The sequence below is a fragment of the Ascaphus truei genome, chromosome 22 (assembly GCF_040206685.1).
Source record: "Ascaphus truei isolate aAscTru1 chromosome 22, aAscTru1.hap1, whole genome shotgun sequence".
NCBI lineage: Eukaryota > Metazoa > Chordata > Amphibia > Anura > Ascaphidae > Ascaphus > Ascaphus truei.
The window spans coordinates 3,038,807-3,053,787 of record NC_134504.1 but is presented as its reverse complement, the minus strand read 5'-3'; the positions used below and the strand labels follow the sequence as shown (position 1 = coordinate 3,053,787).

The following is a 14,981-nucleotide window of genomic DNA, read 5'->3' as shown; positions in this document are numbered from 1 at the left end:
GGTTTTTGCACCATAACGGTGCGGCTTATTTACAGTAATTTGCTCATTTTAATTTCTACCCCTGCAGGTTACAAACTGGACAAGTGAAGTGAATAGGTCACCAGGTGCCTTCAGGTGCCAGAAGGCGTCTTATGGAGTAGCACCGCTTAGTAAATTGGGGTCCAAATATCAACTCAGAGGCGGTTTTTAGTAAAATCTCACCTGTATAACTGCCGTTCCTGGAGCTGAAAGTAAATGACAGGGGGAAAAGTATTTATTCGTATTCATGGTCATCCAGTTTCCATGCAGCTTTACCAATTACCCTACAGCAAGGGGGGGGGGGGGGCAAATCCAGTCCTCAAGGGCAACCAACAGGTCAGGTTGTAAGAATCTCCCTGCTTCAGCACAGGTGGCTCAATCAGTAACTCAGTCTAAGACTGAGCCACTGATTGAGCCTTCTGTGCTGAAACAGGGAGATCCTAAAGACCCGACCTGTTGGTGGCCCTTGAGAACTGGAGTTGGTCAATGACTGAGCCACCTGTGCTGAAGCAGGGATGTCCTTAAAACCTCACCTGTTGGGGGGTCTTGAGGACTAGAGTTTAGCACCCCTGCATTATACCACTCCTTGATTAATTCAGGCAGTTCTCATATTTATGAAATGAAAGCCATTTGTTTCTATCCCCCAAAAATTACAAATATACCTGTGATGCTTCATCATATACTGTATATATATATTTTTTAAATTAAAGTACGCGTCACAGTGAGGGACCTGAACATGTTTATTGAGAGGGGATATGAACCAAGTGACCCGGTTTTTACAACAGTGACGGCACCTTCATGATGTTCACAACAACATTCTCAGTTCTTTTTATAACACAATCTGAGACAGGATAATGACCAGGAAGTATTCTTAATATGCATCCTTCGAGTGCGGCTACAAAGAAGAAAATCTTGTTAACAAGTCGTCATCTGCAAGAGACACAGAGAGACATTTAAGGGCTTAAAATCAGCTTAAAAAGTAGCCAGACGTCCAGATTTCACCAAGTAAAGCGGGCTGATAAGTATTTAAATTAGAGGCTAAGCTGGTTCTGCTGTGAAGTCTCCGCAATTGGACGGAGGATGATTTAGAGACTGGTACGCATACCAGAAAGAACTTCACTGAACGCTCAACTAGGCGTGTGCTTTGTGCGGCCGGGTAGATAAATACATTTTATTGAAAATAACGGATATCCAAATCATGTAAACGCTTATTTACACACCTTCGGGTGAATTGCTGTAAGTCCTGCCAATATTTCCTTGTCCAAGTAATCAGAAACTAACCTGCAAAAGCAATCAAACAGTGCAGCAAATAATTAGTCAAGTTTCAGTGCGGAGTAACTTCTCAAAATAAAATTCAAACAACAGTGTGAAACGGTGCGTTAGGATAAGCCTTTTAAAAACTACAGCTGCTTCTCATGTGTTAATTCCTCAACAGTATATTACACAAACACATGCACCAATTAATGTAGCAACACAATCACCCAAATGACCCTATATACTTGATTGAATGCAGATACAAAATGGCCATCATTTACAGTATACCTACCATTATCGTATGTACTCGTGTTAGAAACAAATGTTTTACCTATTGCTCTTTACTGCAAGCTTGTACAATGCATGGGTGACCTCCGCACAGGCTAAAATTGCACCATGGCGAGTATGCAAATCCTTTCCAGTCGCCAAAGGTAACAGCCGTGGCAAAACTATAAAAAAGAGCAGAACATTTTAGGACACTGTATTTATCCATCGTGTCCCTAACAAAGCTTCTTCTTCCATTCACGTCGGTATGACACATGGAATGTATATATATATTATATATATTATTATGTTATGTACTATAGCACCGGGCGGTGGAGAATTACATCCACTTATTACACAAGAAGATGTTACACACTCACCACAATTCGCCATATACTCCGGAGCAGTAGGAGTAAGGTTGTGCAAACCTTTGGTTGACAGCTCACGTATAACACTGCAATGAGAAAGTTATTACATGCACACGGTAAGTACATGTATTCACTGATCTCTATTCCCGATTCCTTGTACGCCTAGCTACAGTATGTCAGTACTCTTAATGTAGGTTTGCTGATAATACACTAAAATAACCTGTGTAAGGCTGCTGACCCTATTCCATCACCCAGTGCAAAGCCTCACAATGGGCTTGTACATTAATATGCTATGCAGACTGGAAAGAAACGTTCCTACGTCTTATAAAAGGAACGCGGCCGACCCCTGTGCGTCTGTGTGACAACACCAAGAAAAGTTTCGTTTGATGCACTCTTGTGTTTTCTGGGGTAGCGTCAAACTGAGGATGCAATGAAACAAAAAGAAGCACATAGACTACATCAACAAATGAATGGTTAATGCTCCAAAAACACTGAATAGTGCTAAGCGAGAAAACGCCGTCCTTGTGAAAGTTTTACTAAGCGTACAAGAACAAAGCAGCATGGATTTAACTAATTGCAGATGTCAGGTGAGTAATAATGTTTAAGAAAAAAATGCAAAGTTACCCATTGTTTCCCACCACTCTCACCAATGAATACCTGCTACCATCCACAGATAACACAATGACATTTACTTTGAAATGGTTTATATAAACAAACCTCACCACAAACCTCACCGTTACCATGTATCAATTATTTTATTTAGGTATTACAGAACAATGAACATTTAAGTTAGGAGACTGCTGTAAATTTGCAGAAGCAAAAAAGGTGTAAATTAGCTAATAGCAATTAAAAGACTAAACATCAGATATGCTGGGATGAAATACTCTGCTTTGTGTGCAAATAATATGTTGCTATATAAACATAACGGTAATTCACATGATATTCAGCCACGGCAGCAAAATGTCAAAATTAATTACCTGGTCCAAGAAATGCCAATTCCCAAGGCCATCTAATACATTTGAAACAATAATATAGAAACCCCTATTGTGTTTCTTACTTGGTGATGGCATCGCACAAAAGGAACACAGCAGAAAGAGGCGTTTGTGTTTAGGCAAACGTCTGATATTTACAGATGTTCTGTATGTTAAAACGAGTAGAAATATTCTATACCTCTATCCAATAAACTGCAATAGTGTCGATCGGGGCAATGTCACACAAACGCCCATTTTCTACGCTGCCAGAACGGCCTGCCGCGATTTGCACTATTGCAGTTTAATGAATAATCCCCGAAGTAAATACAGATATTCAATATTTTTTTTAAATAAGAGGTGTTTATTCTTAAATTTCAGGGGTTTATCAAAGAGACAGAATAAAAGCTCAAAGGACTTCTTGATGCGAAATAACGTGTACTCATTTTTACTGATCTAGTGACAGCCGTGTACACAGCACTGTATAAAAAGCAGAAAGTAGAGAAATGGGCACACCAAGGACACTTGTTTAGCAGATGCATGTTTAAATCGGGGTACAACTTGCACAGAAAAAATGTGTTTCTGGCCATGGGGGCGTTCATCAGGGAAAGAATGTCCCTCTTTCTACTTAGGGACATATTCTACCCTTCATTAAACATGTAACTACCAAACAAGACCTGTTGGCCTGCCTAGTTCTCTGCTGGTTGCGGTATGTTTGATCCACAGCTCTATATAGAGATATTATTTTAGGCTCAATACATCTTTAACTCCACTAAAGTTGCACTCGATGTTATTTTTGTAACCTTTCATGACCTGCTTTCTCGTGAAGCTTCTTTTTCCACTGACATTTTTTGAAAAGAATGTTCCTGGTGGCACTGTTATTTTCACAGTTCTACCTGTTCATCTGGTTTCGGTCTTCACACAGTTGACTGGTTATAGTGTCTGGGAAACTGTGCTCTAACCAAAGCAATGCTTTATGCAACTAAGCTGATCTCATGGGTGTTATTATCGATTTGTCTTATCTCTTTCAACCCTTTCGTTTTGGCCGATCCCCCGCAGCAACCATCTCAGTCCCTGTGAAGCAGAAGGGTAGAGCCTGCCTCTACTTTCCTACGGCCAGTCAAGTTGTCTAAGTTCGAGTACGCACCTCAGCTTAAACAAAGGGACACAGCTAGTTACAATAAGCTACCCTACATGCAAAAAATATTCCATATCTATAACCAATTTCTGAAAAGAGCCAATCTTGACCATCACTAAAAGGCTGAATGGTGAATAAAAGAATAAGGGGAACAAACATTACTAAGATTGGAGCCGTTTATAACCCGAGGGCTGGAAAACCTTCCCAGATATTAACTCTTTACCATCGCGGTCTATTAAGCTTTGGGAGAGAGGTGGGCGATATTATGTCTAGTGTATATATGCATGTTGGAAGAATCAATAGAAGGGGGAATACTGTGTCTTTATTGTCACTGTATCCTGCTAGAGGGACTGGTGCATTCGACACCTTTGCTACCAGAAGAGCCTGCAATAATTGAGAGGTTCAAAAGTGTGCAACATTTCAACTACTTGTTGGTCCAATAAAAGGTATCATACCCGCTCTTCCCTCTCCCTCCTTTGTAACTACATGGAACAAAGGACCAGCACGGCTCCCCACCCTTCTTTGCAATACGTTGCAAAACTATATGTTGCATGCCCCCTGCCAGCGAATAGCTTAGTCTTGTGGGTGGCAAGCACCCACTATAACCATTTGCCTGCCACGGGAAATGTATGCCTAGATGCTACAAGGGGTGTTTGATTGCTTGTATGTTCATGGCTCCTGTAGACCTGGAGAACTTGGAGCTTTCACGCGGATCAAAAGACTGTTGATATAAATAGTAATCTCAGATGAAGCTGTAAACATGCGAGTGTGGTTTCCGGAGGATATTTTGAAGACCATAACCTGAGAGATAAAGGAGGGCTAGTGTAAACAGTCACTGTGTGCGCACATACAAGATAAACCACTTGGGGCAACGTTTATGGTACAGGTCAGAGGTCTTGCTGGGGCTGGTTCAGTCTAACACTAGTTTGACCTTTCATGTTCTATTTATGTTGTACAGTCTTGTTAAGCGAGGACTAGAACATGTTACAAGCAAAATCAAATGTGGCCTACAAAGTGAGAAATAAATAAATTTTCTTGAAAATACAATTCATCTCTTATTCCAAAGCTATATGTATGACACACAAAAAAAAATGGGAAAAAAGACATTTAATTCACCCAAAAAACAGTCCACGTGTATTAGATTTAGGAATCAACCTGTACTTTGTTGTATACATCTTTTGATGGCATACACTTTCTAGTTAAAATGTCAATGTGCCCCCACAGAAATGTGCAAGCAGTTCCGGTATTTCTCTACTAACCCATCCCAGTGGTTAATCTTCAGGTCCACAAGATGATCTATCATTGGCCGGGTATATTCCGGAAAGCCTGCAATGTACACGCTGCAAAAGAAACAGAAAATAAGAGACAACTGGATCCAACGGTCGGCTTTTACAGTACGGGAAAATAAAGCCCAATTTGCAAATGTTAACTGCTCAAGACTACATACACAATCTATGCAAACGTCTGACATTTACAGACAAAATACTACTCATTTAAAAAAATTGGATACCTCTATTAATTAAACTGTGATAGTGTCGATCGGGGCACTATCGCACAAACACCCATTAACTGTGCTACCATTAGGGCCTCCCGTGATCGGGGCACTATCGCACAAACACACATTAACTGTGCTACCATTAGGACCTCCCGTGATCGGGACACTATCGCACAAACACCCATTAACTGTGCTACCATTAGGACCTCCCGTGATCGGGACACTATCGCACAAACACCCATTAACTGTGCTACCATTAGGACCTCCCGTGATCGGGACACTATCGCACAAACACCCATTAACTGTGCTACCATTAGGACCTCCCGTGATCGGGACACTATCGCACAAACACCCATTAACTGTGCTACCATTAGGACCTCCCGTGATCGGGACACTATCGCACAAACACCCATTAACTGTGCTACCATTAGGACCTCCCGTGATCGGGACACTATCGCACAAACACCCATTAACTGTGCTACCATTAGGGCCTCCCGTGATCGGGACACTATCGCACAAACATCCATTAACTGTGCTACCATTAGGGCCTCCCGTCATCGGGGCACTATCGCACAAACATCCATTAACTGTGCGACCATTAGGGCCTCCCGTGATCGGGACACTATCGCACAAACACCCATTAACTGTGCTACCATTAGGGCCTCCCGTGATCGGGGCACTATCGCACAAACACCCATTAACTGTGCGACCATTAGGGCCTCCCGTGATCGGGACACTATCGCACAAACACCCATTAACTGTGCTACCATTAGGGCCTCCCGTGATCGGGGCACTATCGCACAAACACCCATTAACTGTGCGACCATTAGGGCCTCCCGTGATCGGGACACTATCGCACAAACACCCATTAACTGTGCGACCATTAGGGCCTCCCGTGATCGGGGCACTATCGCACAAACACCCATTAACTGTGCGACCATTAGGGCCTCCCGTGATCGGAGCACTATCGCACAAACACCCATTAACTGTGCGACCATTAGGGCCTCCCGTGATCGGGGCACTATCGCACAAACACCCATTAACTGTGCTACCATTAGGGCCTCCCGTGATCGGGGCACTATCGCACAAACACCCATTAACTGTGCTACCATTAGGGCCTCCCGTGATCGGGACACTATCGCACAAACACCCATTAACTGTGCGACCATTAGGGCCTCCCGTGATCGGGGCACTATCGCACAAACATCCATTAACTGTGCGACCATTAGGGCCTCCCGTGATCGGGGCACTATCGCACAAACACCCATTAACTGTGCGACCATTAGGGCCTCCCGTGATCGGAGCACTATCGCATAAACGCCCATTAACTGTGCTACCATTAGGGCCTCCCGTGATCGGGGCACTATCGCACAAACGCCCATTAACTGTGCTACCATTAGGGCCTCCCGAGATCGGGGCACTATCGCACAAACACCCATTAACTGTGCTACCATTAGGGCCTCTCGTGATCGGGGCACTATCGCACAAACACCCATTAACTGTGCGACCATTAGGGCCTCCCGTGATCGGAGCACTATCGCACAAACACCCATTAACTGTGCTACCATTAGGACCTCCCGTGATCGGGACACTATCGCACAAACACCCATTAACTGTGCTACCATTAGGGCCTCCCGTGATCGGGACACTATCGCACAAACATCCATTAACTGTGCTACCATTAGGGCCTCCCGTCATCGGGGCACTATCGCACAAACATCCATTAACTGTGCGACCATTAGGGCCTCCCGTGATCGGGACACTATCGCACAAACACCCATTAACTGTGCTACCATTAGGGCCTCCCGTGATCGGGGCACTATCGCACAAACACCCATTAACTGTGCGACCATTAGGGCCTCCCGTGATCGGGACACTATCGCACAAACACCCATTAACTGTGCTACCATTAGGGCCTCCCGTGATCGGGGCACTATCGCACAAACACCCATTAACTGTGCGACCATTAGGGCCTCCCGTGATCGGGACACTATCGCACAAACACCCATTAACTGTGCGACCATTAGGGCCTCCCGTGATCGGGGCACTATCGCACAAACACCCATTAACTGTGCGACCATTAGGGCCTCCCGTGATCGGAGCACTATCGCACAAACACCCATTAACTGTGCGACCATTAGGGCCTCCCGTGATCGGGGCACTATCGCACAAACACCCATTAACTGTGCTACCATTAGGGCCTCCCGTGATCGGGGCACTATCGCACAAACACCCATTAACTGTGCTACCATTAGGGCCTCCCGTGATCGGGACACTATCGCACAAACACCCATTAACTGTGCGACCATTAGGGCCTCCCGTGATCGGGGCACTATCGCACAAACATCCATTAACTGTGCGACCATTAGGGCCTCCCGTGATCGGGGCACTATCGCACAAACACCCATTAACTGTGCGACCATTAGGGCCTCCCGTGATCGGAGCACTATCGCATAAACGCCCATTAACTGTGCTACCATTAGGGCCTCCCGTGATCGGGGCACTATCGCACAAACGCCCATTAACTGTGCTACCATTAGGGCCTCCCGAGATCGGGGCACTATCGCACAAACACCCATTAACTGTGCTACCATTAGGGCCTCTCGTGATCGGGGCACTATCGCACAAACACCCATTAACTGTGCGACCATTAGGGCCTCCCGTGATCGGGGCACTATCGCACAAACACCCATTAACTGTGCTACCATTAGGGCCTCCCGTGATCGGGGCACTATCGCATAAACGCCCATTAACTGTGCTACCATTAGGGCCTCCCGAGATCGGGACACTATCGCACAAACACCCATTAACTGTGCGACCATTAGGGCCTCCCGTGATCGGGACACTATCGCACAAACACCCATTAACTGTGCGACCATTAGGGCCTCCCGTGATCGGGGCACTATCGCACAAACACCCATTAACTGTGCTACCATTAGGGCCTCCCGAGATCGGGGCACTATCGCACAAACACCCATTAACTGTGCTACCATTAGGGCCTCCCGTGATCGGGACACTATCGCATAAACACCCATTAACTGTGCGACCATTAGGGCCTCCCGTGATCGGGACACTATCGCATAAACACCCATTAACTGTGCTACCATTAGGGCCTCCCGTGATCGGGGCACTATCGCACAAACACCCATTAACTGTGCTACCATTAGGGCCTCCCGTGATCGGGACACTATCGCATAAACACCCATTAACTGTGCGACCATTAGGGCCTCCCGTGATCGGGGCACTATCGCACAAACACCCATTAACTGTGCGACCATTAGGGCCTCCCGTGATCGGGGCACTATCGCACAAACACCCATTAACTGTGCGACCATTAGGGCCTCCCGTGATCGGGACACTATCGCACAAACACCCATTAACTGTGCGACCATTAGGGCCTCCCGAGATCGGGACACTTTCGCACAAACACCCATTAACTGTGCTACCATTAGGGCCTCCCGAGATCGGGGCACTATCGCACAAACACCCATTAACTGTGCGACCATTAGGGCCTCCCGTGATCGGGGCACTATCGCACAAACACCCATTAACTGTGCTACCATTAGGGCCTCCCGTGATCGGGACACTATCGCACAAACACCCATTAACTGTGCTACCATTGGGGCCTCCCGTGATCGGGGCACTATCGCACAAACACCCATTAACTGTGCGACCATTAGGGCCTCCCGTGATCGGAGCACTATCGCACAAACGCCCATTAACTGTGCGACCATTAGGGCCTCCCGTGATCGGGGCACTATCGCACAAACACCCATTAACTGTGCTACCATTGGGGCCTCCCGTGATCGGGACACTATCGCACAAACACCCATTAACTGTGCTACCATTAGGGCCTCCCGTGATCGGGGCACTATCGCACAAACACCCATTAACTGTGCGACCATTAGGGCCTCCCGTGATCGGGGCACTATCGCACAAACACCCATTAACTGTGCGACCATTAGGGCCTCCCGTGATCGGGGCACTATCGCACAAACGCCCATTAACTGTGCGACCATTAGGGCCTCCCGTGATCGGGACACTATCGCACAAACATCCATTAACTGTGCGACCATTAGGGCCTCCCGTGATCGGGACACTATCGCACAAACGCCCATTAACTGTGCGACCATTAGGGCCTCCCGTGATCGGGACACTATCGCACAAACACCCATTAACTGTGCTACCATTAGGGCCTCCCGTGATCGGGGCACTATCGCACAAACACCCATTAACTGTGCTACCATTAGGGCCTCCCGTGATCGGCACTATTGCAGTTCAATGAATAACCCCTTACTGAGCCACCTGCGTTGAAGCTGGGATATCCCGAAAACCCAACCTGTTAGGGGGGCTTGACGACTGGAGTTGAGCCCCCCTGTTCTAACACCCCGACATTATGTTTTCCCTACCTACTGGAAACTGCAATTACATTGTAGCAAACCAATCGCACGAGTAGAATCACATTAATGCTACCCGTGATCGGAAAAGTCTCTATATGCTATCTCTGATCTGAAAGCCCTGGCATTCATCACATATTTACAAGCCCTGCAAAAAGAACGCCCAAAACAAACATTTATTCCCAAATCATTGATGTCTATAGGTTTTAAAAGACTGGGTGCTACCATATTTTCTAATGGTAGTTTCTAAAAATAGTTCCAGGTTTGTTGGGTAATGTTCTATTCTCTGCCGCATAGCTTCCATTTTTAAAACATTCCAGTCTTTGGACAGAATGTTCCTAATGTTATGAGCTGTATTATATTGAGTAATAAACAAAGGGACTTAAACATATTTAAAACCGTCCCCTTATTGTTTTTCTTCCTATATAATTAGATTATGTACATTCACAAGATTTAGCATATGCCTTATCCCCTACATCTGCAGCATGTGGGCTGTTAGCCCAGTTGTCAGGATTACTAGAAAACAGAGACGACATTAACATCCTTGAAATGAAAGCCGCACGGAACTATTCTTATTAAAAGAAATCTAACAAGTACAACCTCGTAGAATCATCAGCACAGGTAAATGAAAGATCATAATTATTCTCTTTGAGGCTCTCCATAAAGGATAACTGTGACCCTTCATCACCCTTCCAAATTACGGTCTTCTCCGTGGTCGTTCAACGGTCCGAGTCACGCAGGTTCCATGGGCCGCGGCACAGGCTTTCTGCGACTTACCGCCTTGGCGTGACGGCGGTGCTCGTGAGCGCGGCGCTTTTGATTCATGTTTTAATTGTAAGTGTTCTGCGTTCATTTTTTATTAGTAAAATATTTGGTATATTTGCCTCTTGCGCACTTCCTCTTTCCATAAATAAAACAGATATTTACTTGCTATAGAAAGTGATCTCTAATCTTAAAAAAACGTTTATTTGAATAATTATATTACCTCATATTGTGGGGTGACAGCCAGTCTGGCCCCAACTTTCAAAATATGAAGCTACATAAAAGGTTATTGATGCTCAAACTAGATTAGTTATATGTTGCATGTGTATGTCCAATGATTGACAATATATGACATTAAATATACCTTATGTTTAGAAAGCAATTTGCTCGATTTCCAACTGCAAAATAATCGGCCGCGGTTAGGATGTCAATGCCATGTGGAAAAGTGCCCTACGGACATAAAACAGTAGTTAGAGATCACTAGTCCTGAAGGGCACACAGACAGAAACTGCTCAGCAGCCTTACAAAAAGATAGCAATATGCCCTTATTTATACCATGGGGTGATTGTACTGTGGGAATTATATTTTAAAGAACCAAATCAACAAATAATTGAATTTGCATTTAATATACAAGAAACATACATTTAGTTAAAAACACAACTTGCAAAATACAAACCTTCTATATTATATTATTAATTGACTCTGCTGGAGAAAGTTTGCTGAACGCTTCCCAGTAAATGTGACACCACCATCGCTCACTGATGGAACTGATGTTCATGATGGTGCACGGCGGTTACAAGACTTTATATAAACGGACATCTATCTGTTGCACGTAATACGTCATTTGTGAGACAACTGCAAAGTGGTTTTTAAAAGTAGGAGCGCTGTTTTGGCCTATACACAGATGGCCATTGCGTTGGACAAAAATTAGGAACCCAGCAGGCCGTCCAGATAACTGAAGACAAGTTACACTGTTTAGATCTGTGCTGCATGTAAAAAAGGAAACAATTCACACTATCAATATATAAAAAAGATGGTATCAAAATAATGGCTCCCAACAAAATTCCTATACATATGCAGAAGGAAGAACCGCGCTTCCACGCGAGGGGTCTGCACCAGGTTACCGTGTAATGTTGGCCCTTTGGCAGTGTAGGGTTAAATGAAATCACACAGGAAGTTACAGTACCTGTCTCCCCACATTCTCCTGGAAGGCTGCCTGCAGAACAGTAAAGAACAAACAAGGCAAAGTGAGACGCCTCTGCTTATAACCAAACACCAGCAGATGAATTGAAAACAAACAGGCTGCAGTATAAATGACCCATGGCTTTACATTTTGAAATAAAGTAAGCATTGTTTGTGAAACGAACCCCGAGGGGTTTTTTTGTCACTGCCGTTGTTATAGCTTTTTAGAACGGCGTGTCACATGAAAAGCATTTCGGAGTGCAAGCTTTGTGAGAGCAGGCGCACCTCCACATTCACTTCTATACTGACACCACACTGAATACAATACAGATCCATTCCTATTTTGTAGGGGAAGTCAAATATTTCACATTTTTCTACAAAAAAAAAAAAAAGCGCGAGATTAAATCAGCAACGAGGTACAGTACGCTCATGTTGCCAAGACTTCCCATCGGCCAGCAACTCCTTGTTTTTCTGAACCATTTGCTGCCGAAGGAGACTAAAACACATTGCTGTCAGACAATATAAGCCCGCGGGGCAGCAGTCAGGGAAAGCATTTAGGGGGAAGGTACCAATTTGGTCACCTTAGACCAGGGGTGCACAAACTGTGCACTGCGCCCCCCTGTCTGCCCGCCCCTGTGATCGCGCCCCCTTACCTAAAATCTGGCGTCAAATGACATGGTGAGTCATGTGACGTGACCCACGGCGTCATTTGCCATGGTGACGCATCCCCTCACATGACCCCCGCAGCGTTGCCAAAGACAAGGTAGGAGACACTGCAGAGGCCTCACGCGATCCCCCGGCACTTCATTTGAATGCCGTGGGGCAGAGCGTGGGGTCTCGGCAGCTGCCGCGCCCCCCAGAAAAATCTTGCGCCCCCACTTTGCGCACCCCTGGCTTAGACCAGTTATTCCAAACGGTGGGTTCGGAAACCCCTAGGGGTTTGTAAGGTGTCTCCAAGGGGTTCGTCAAATGACATCTGTACTGGTGGGTCCCAGACAGTTTAGTGGGATCTTGAGCCCGTGTGGGGACTGCGCACTTAGTACAGCCCCAAACTGCACCTTAGCGTAGGGGTGATATACTGTAGCTGTCAATTACAACAGGAGCTTCCAACGTCGCTTTCCACAATGCTTTGCATCTACAGCTATAAGGCATTGCGGGGCGTGACTTTGGTAGCTCCAGCAGTAATCAACAGCTATACAACCCCATGTGGTCTGTACACACCAAGGTGCAATTTGGGGTCTTATTAAGTCTGTGTTCCCCCCAGAAGATCAAAACGCACTTTGTCAAATGCCTTGCTGGACCTGAGACATGCATTGGGGAGTGCATGGAACTCGGGACTTATTGTGTATTGTTATTTGGTTTACTGGCGAACTATGCACCCCCCTATTATATTGCAGTTTGGTTGGAGTGCCCATCTATTGTGACTTTGTATATAAGGCAAAATGATTTTTTACAAATACACAAACGGAAAAAATGCAGAGGAACGCAAGTTAAGTAGAATATATCCATTGTGAGATGATTAGAAGTGCTACATGCTGAAGATTGAAGGATTATGAAAAGAATGGTACAGCATGAAACACGAACACTGATTATTACAACCGATCATAATAATATAACACAGAAGCACAATTACTCTAGGGCCAACACCAGAAACGGCACGGCTTGCAATGATCAGAACTTATTTAGAGGTATGATAAATACACTATAGCAGTTTCACTGGATACAGAACTCGGAATTAAGATTTGGGGTATTACAAAAACCAGAGTAAATAAAAGTGTAACACTCCAGTCGCTGTATTGGTACAGAAGTAGTATAGGTAGGAGGCGGGGGGGGCGCGAGCAGGGGGAGAGAACAGGCAGTGGGGCGCAAAGAAAAAAAATGTTTGCGCACCCCTGGTGTATCCTATACCTAGCTACAATGTGTTATTTACCAACCCACACACACAACCCCTGCAGCCACAGAACCCAAAGCCACCACACCATATATATTTATGTCAAAAGGAGTCCTGCTGGTATTGTGACCTACAAAATACAACAAAAGCTGTAGGATGAATGTAGCACTGGCGGTTTTTGCCTTTTGTTGCGTTATTTACTAAAGCAGAAGTCTAAATCCATGTATTTTTAGTAATATAGCAATGCACGTCGTCACTGCGAAATGGACCAGCAGCAGATAATCCTAGTCTCGAACAAAGAAGACACAATGAGAACGGAATTAACATGTGTGAGAAACGGGAGAAATCGCAGGTATGAGGCAGTATAAAAAGAAGTGGGATGTCACTTACGGAGGCCGCTCTTCTGCAGTTAACATCACGGTCAAACACCGCTGCGATCACCATAGCACTGGAATGGGGTTGAAACATGGCATTAGAAAGTGGTATTGAGAGAAGTAAAGGCATGATTATAAACATTAAATTTCTTTGCAATACACTAGGGCAGTAGTTTCCAACCTTTTTTTGGTTAAGGAACTCTATGTGAAATTCTGAGGAACCTCAAACCTCACTAATAGCGCGTCTGAGATCAGATGCATTGTAAGGAACCCCAACCCTCTCTAATAGCACGTCTGAGATCAGATGCATTGTAAGGAACCCCAACCCTCTCTAATAGCGCGTCTGAGATCAGATGCATTGTAAGGAACCCCAACCCTCTCTAATATCGCGTCTGAGATCAGATGCATTGTAAATTCCTCTGTATTTAGTACAATTTTCAAATTGCCTGACAATTGCAGGGAACCATTTAGGGGTGTCCGGGGAACCCCAGGGTTTCTAGGAATCCTGGTTGAAAACCACTGCACTAGGGACTGTACTGTGTGCTACATCCTTCACTAACATCGGAACACAAAGACATCTCAAATTCCATATAAGGGTTAAACGTGTGGCCATTGAATTTTCATCACGGATTTTAATTTCCATTAAGCTGCTGAGAGTTGGAATATTATCACATAATATCATATTAAGAGGTGGAATGTTCCAGCATTCTCTGCCAGCCTTTTGCACTTCTTATTGTTAATGGTTTCGTTTTATTTAGCCGCACATGCAAATTCACTGAATAGTATTAATATGAGAGAAATGTGCCTGTTCTTTCTAAGCTCATTTGTGTAGGTTATGGACCAGCAAGACATTTATGGGTACTTGTGGAT

The 14,981-nt window shown here is 45.0% G+C and overlaps 1 protein-coding gene across 2 annotated transcripts in view; it reads right to left on the bottom strand.

Annotated features, from left to right (window-relative positions):
* TBCD (tubulin folding cofactor D) overlaps positions 1-14,981 on the bottom strand; it is a 176,376-nt gene that overhangs the window by 75,833 nt on the left and 85,562 nt on the right. For both annotated transcript variants that reach the window (XM_075579659.1, XM_075579660.1), the window contains exons 15-22: positions 14,128-14,185; positions 11,851-11,880; positions 11,029-11,114; positions 5,270-5,350; positions 1,917-1,990; positions 1,604-1,721; positions 1,239-1,299; positions 202-224 (exon numbers count right to left, since the gene is read on the bottom strand). In XM_075579659.1, the coding sequence (XP_075435774.1) occupies positions 202-224; positions 1,239-1,299; positions 1,604-1,721; positions 1,917-1,990; positions 5,270-5,350; positions 11,029-11,114; positions 11,851-11,880; positions 14,128-14,185 (531 nt within the window). The remainder of the gene's footprint in view (positions 1-201; positions 225-1,238; positions 1,300-1,603; positions 1,722-1,916; positions 1,991-5,269; positions 5,351-11,028; positions 11,115-11,850; positions 11,881-14,127; positions 14,186-14,981) is intronic.